Source organism: Saccostrea cucullata, unplaced genomic scaffold, assembly GCF_032062105.1.
Source record: "Saccostrea cucullata isolate Sc308-1 unplaced genomic scaffold, CSIRO_AGI_Scuc_v1 ctg443, whole genome shotgun sequence".
In the NCBI taxonomy this organism is placed as follows: domain Eukaryota; kingdom Metazoa; phylum Mollusca; class Bivalvia; order Ostreida; family Ostreidae; genus Saccostrea; species Saccostrea cuccullata.
Window position 1 is genome coordinate 136,658 of NW_026932961.1, and position 4,476 is coordinate 141,133.

The window sequence follows — 4,476 nt, forward strand, 5'->3', positions numbered from 1 at the left end:
TCTTATTTTTTTTCAGAGAAATTATTTTTAGATAAGAGGTTTTAGAGTTTTGAAAAATTGCTGTTAATAAATGCATAATATGAATATCTGGTGAAACACTCCAAGTAGGATGTTTAAAAACTGATTTTGCAGCCTTATCCTAAAAAAGTCTTTTTAAACTTAAAAAAGTCTAATTTTTATCACACTTTGTGATAATGGCAAGGAAATATTCCCTCGCTGCAACCAAGCTTTGAAAAAGAACAAAGAGTACGTGCAAACAAATTTACTACAGTGCCCCTAAAGAAAATGAAAAAAAAAATCTGCATACATACACATGCAACACACACACACCTTCACACACACCTACATCACTCATACAAATAACAAAAACCAAAATAATGATAAATTAAACAATAATTATTGTGTCTATACACCGACTAAAATATCGTTAAATCCGACCAGACGAATTTTTCTCTGCCACGTGTAAATATCAACAGATTTTTCTATAAATGTGACCAAAGACCAAAGACGTTACTGTTTTAATTGCTCCGTTCGTATACACACAGATGTCCAGTAGTTGTGACACAGTCCACAGTAGCCGTTAACATCTAAGTACTTGGATTGTTCCTCCAACGCTGCACTCTTATGTTTCAGTATCCTATCACGTCACACGTACAGTACATACATGTATATACACACAGCTGGTCACCGCTGCCAATTGCAAAGCACTCAAAAAATACTCTACTGTCCACACAGGAAAACTTTTCGAACACAAGCCAAACAATTTACAAAGACATTTCTAACAAACACACGGGTCATGGAACATTTTTACTTCGAGATCTGAGGGACACTCCTTCTAACTTCTAAGGCCTACTCAGAACCAACTTACACCTCGACAAATTGTACAAACCGGTCTGACAGCCGTGACCAAGTATACGTAACGTTTAGATGAGAATGAAACTATGGTTATCCATAACCAACATACTGTAGATTCCTAAATATACGCTTGGAATTAATTATCGCGTAATTTAGCGAGAAGCACCACACTCGAAATAAAATTATTACTCGACTTTATTTTTATTGTGCTGAAATCTGTATAAAATCTCTTGATCAATCGACCATTCGCGAATTATTATTCTCTCGATTTGACGTTGAGTAGCCCATTCGCGATAATAAGTACTTGCAAAAAATAAGGAATCTACAGTTATAAGATTAAATAAAAATTGTATTCTGTGTCGAGAAAACTGAATAGGTGTATAAATATAGAAAAAGATAATCAGGTTGTCATTATTACACACACGTCAACAACACGCTTATTTGGTAACATTTTGAATGTAAAAGATAAATGGTTTTAAATCCATTTTCTGATTTATTTGTTAAAAGTTTATATGTTTTTAAAACCTTTTCCTGAAAATGCATTACAAGGAAAAACTAGCTGTATTTGACGTGTACATATTTTAAGAAAACTGAATTCATTTTTATTTACATTGTATATTTACAGTGTATATAATGTTGACATTATGATAATGATATTATTATGTATTGCAGGACCACCTCTCGATTTCCATTTCCTTCAATGTCCAAATGAATAATTGAATATGATACAATAAAGGTTATGTAATCAGACACTACAGCAAAATTGTACGTTAAAAGATTCATTTTTTAATTTTGTACATCTTAATGCTTGTGTCCCAAGACCATATTCTATGTATCCCTACGCAGCAACAGATATTCCTAGCATTGTTCAACATGAAGAATACGGGGCTATGAATATTCTTAATAATATGTAGGATAGCCCCATCATTGCGTAGAATATGAATGTTGTGACTATCTTTTCCTGCCACATAGATTAAATCATCACTATCAATGTGAAGACCGCACGGATGATTTAGCCTCTGGTGTTTATATTTCCAGACTAAATCACCCTTATCTGTGAGGGATGTCACAGTATGCTGCACCTCATTGCTAAAAACAATATGCTTGTCCTTTGTGACTGCAACATAATTAACACCACCACCTAAGGGATAACTTCCTAACTTATTACCATCTGTGTCCATCTTTAAAATGGACGAATAACATGCGACATACATAACATTTTCCCTAAATGAAATTCCATAACAAGTTTTACCAACAAAGATTGTAGTTATCAACTGAAAATCATCCGCTTTTAGAACAACAATTGCTCCATTCTCTGGGCACGATGCATAAATAAAACCACCATTTTGCTGAATATCAAATATTTTGTGTGGAAAGCTTATTTCTTTTTTCGGAACCCACTTGTCGTTGAGAGCAGAGTACTTATACCTCTTTGCAGTGTCAGTTGTATGGAAAGGAAAGATCACATCAGTGTTAGAAAGAAACATTGCACTACGAACGCTTTTCTTCGATAAATGTATCTCCTGACTCCATTCCAGGTTAAAGTTTTGAACATCAAACGGGTGTACTAAACTTTCCTTATTTTCTTTAACTTCAATTCTACCAATTACTGGGAGATTTGCAAGTGCAATAAAATCAGGAGCTAGTTGCAATTGCAATTTAAACTCACATTTTTCTACATTTTTACTCAAAAAATATTGCAATGTCCTTTGGGCTTCAAAATATTCTGTCAAAAAATTGACATCTTGAAAATTTGTGGCGGACTCTACATTTTTTCTACAACGTTTCGAAAACTGAATGATATCGTCAAACGTCTGTAAACTCTTTGTTAGTCTTTCATTGCACTTATTAGTTTTAGTGGAAACATTATCAAGAAATTCATTTTCCAGAGTTTCAAGATTCTGAATAGCTTTGTTTTTCAAACTACGGACTCTGCCTGTTATTGCATCTGCCTGATCTTCCATCTCTGTGATATTTTTTTCCTCTTCGTTTTTTGCCTCAGAAAGTTTTCTTTCAAACTTCTCGATGTCATTTATCAAATGTCGTACTAATCCACTTTTTCGTACATTTTCTGCTTTCTGTTCGATGGTTTCCACGTTTTCGCATTTTCTGTGTTCGATGCTACAGCACATTGTACAACAAATTTCCTCATGATCATTACAAAATAACTCTATCGATCGGCCCTTGTGTTTCTTGCAAAGGATGTTTGCGAACTTTGGCACACTTTTAACCTCATCAAGAAGACAAATCTTGTGGTCGCGAGATACACGGTTTTTTCTGTGACACTTGGTACAATTATCACAAAGTGCTTCACAACAAGACAAACAATAATTATCTGCCCCTTCCGTCTCGTTTTCTCTCTCACAAGCAGCACATACCTTTATACGTTCTGTCTTACTGAAAGAATCCTGTAGTAGTCTTTTTGTTGGTAAATGCTTACTCCAGTCTTTGAAACTTAAAGAGAAATTAGGAGCAGGCACAAATTCTCGACAAACCGGACAGTGAAATCCCACTGGAAACTCCTTCGTTTGACAGGTTGATACAATGTGGGAAGAGACACAACCGTGACAAAACATATGCGTACAGGGCAAGACACGCGGTGTTTTAAGCTGTTCGAAACAGATTGGACATTTTGAAACATCTTCTCTGCTCATTTCTTTCTGGTCTGCCATTAAATACGCCCCCTTTTTAACTTGAAATTAAAACGAAAGTGAAAAAACTTAAATGGTATGCCGATCCCGTAATTTGATGACCAGAATGTAAGTAATCGGACCTTCCTAAGTTTCCTTTTTCGGGAGAGGGGGATGGGTGGGAGGTCCAACTTTTTTCTGAGTAAATATTGTCTAAAGTTAATTTGTATTATGATGCTGGTTTAATTTTTTATTGCTTGATTTCGTTAAACTCGTTTAAAATTACAATTCTGAGGGACCTCTTTACTATTAGAAACATTATATTTCATACAATCCGATGTAATTCTGATGGAAAGGGGAAAAGATTTGTATTACTTGTGTTTTTAAATTCTTGTATTTTTTAAATTCCATCTGTGCTAAATGTGAAATTAAAACTTCTAGTTCTTTTTTCTCCTTGGCCTGCAGTACGTCTTTTTTTTTTTCTTCGAATTTTCAACTAGAATTAGCAAATGGAATATTCATTTGAAATAAAAAAATTAAAAAGGAAATTTTGGATTTCTTGTCACCTTTTAAAACTGAAACAAGGCAGCAATTTCAAACAGGTAATGCTTATGTTTCTTTAGTAACATGTACATGTAGTCACCTTCTTGTGTGTGGACAATATATATGAGAGAACTCTGTTAACTGTATATTATTGATTGATTGGCTGCTGTTTCATATCCTTATCGGTCGCCTGCGTGGCGCAGTGATTAAAGCGTCTGTTCTAGAGTCGCTTATTAAGGAGTCAATCCTTACGTCGCGGGTTCGAATCCCACTGTGGGACGTGGAGACCGGTCCTTCGGATGAGATCGAGGTCGCAGTAGAGCTTCGCACGAAAAAGATTCCTCCTGCTCAATGGCCCTGAGTGTCTATAGGACAAAATTTGCAGCTCTTCACCGGCAAGTTGTGGCGTTTCCATATGAGTGAAAAATTTTGGAGAGGAACATAAAAA

The 4,476-nt window shown here is 35.2% G+C and overlaps 1 protein-coding gene across 1 annotated transcript; it reads right to left on the reverse strand.

Annotated features, from left to right (window-relative positions):
- Nucleotides 1–247: 247 nt before the first annotated feature.
- LOC134236659 (transcription intermediary factor 1-beta-like) lies at nt 248–3,546 on the reverse strand. Its single transcript, XM_062718831.1, has one exon. It carries the CDS (start codon nt 3,525–3,527, stop codon nt 1,635–1,637), a length of 1,893 nt encoding a protein of 630 aa, XP_062574815.1. The 5' UTR covers nt 3,528–3,546; the 3' UTR covers nt 248–1,634.
- Between the last annotated feature and the right edge of the window lie 930 nt (nt 3,547–4,476).

Bases quoted from the DNA above. Each gene is read 5' to 3' on its own strand.
- LOC134236659 (XM_062718831.1), bottom strand. From the start codon at position 3,527: ATGGCAGACCAGAAAGAAATGAGCAGAGAAGATGTTTCAAAATGTCCA.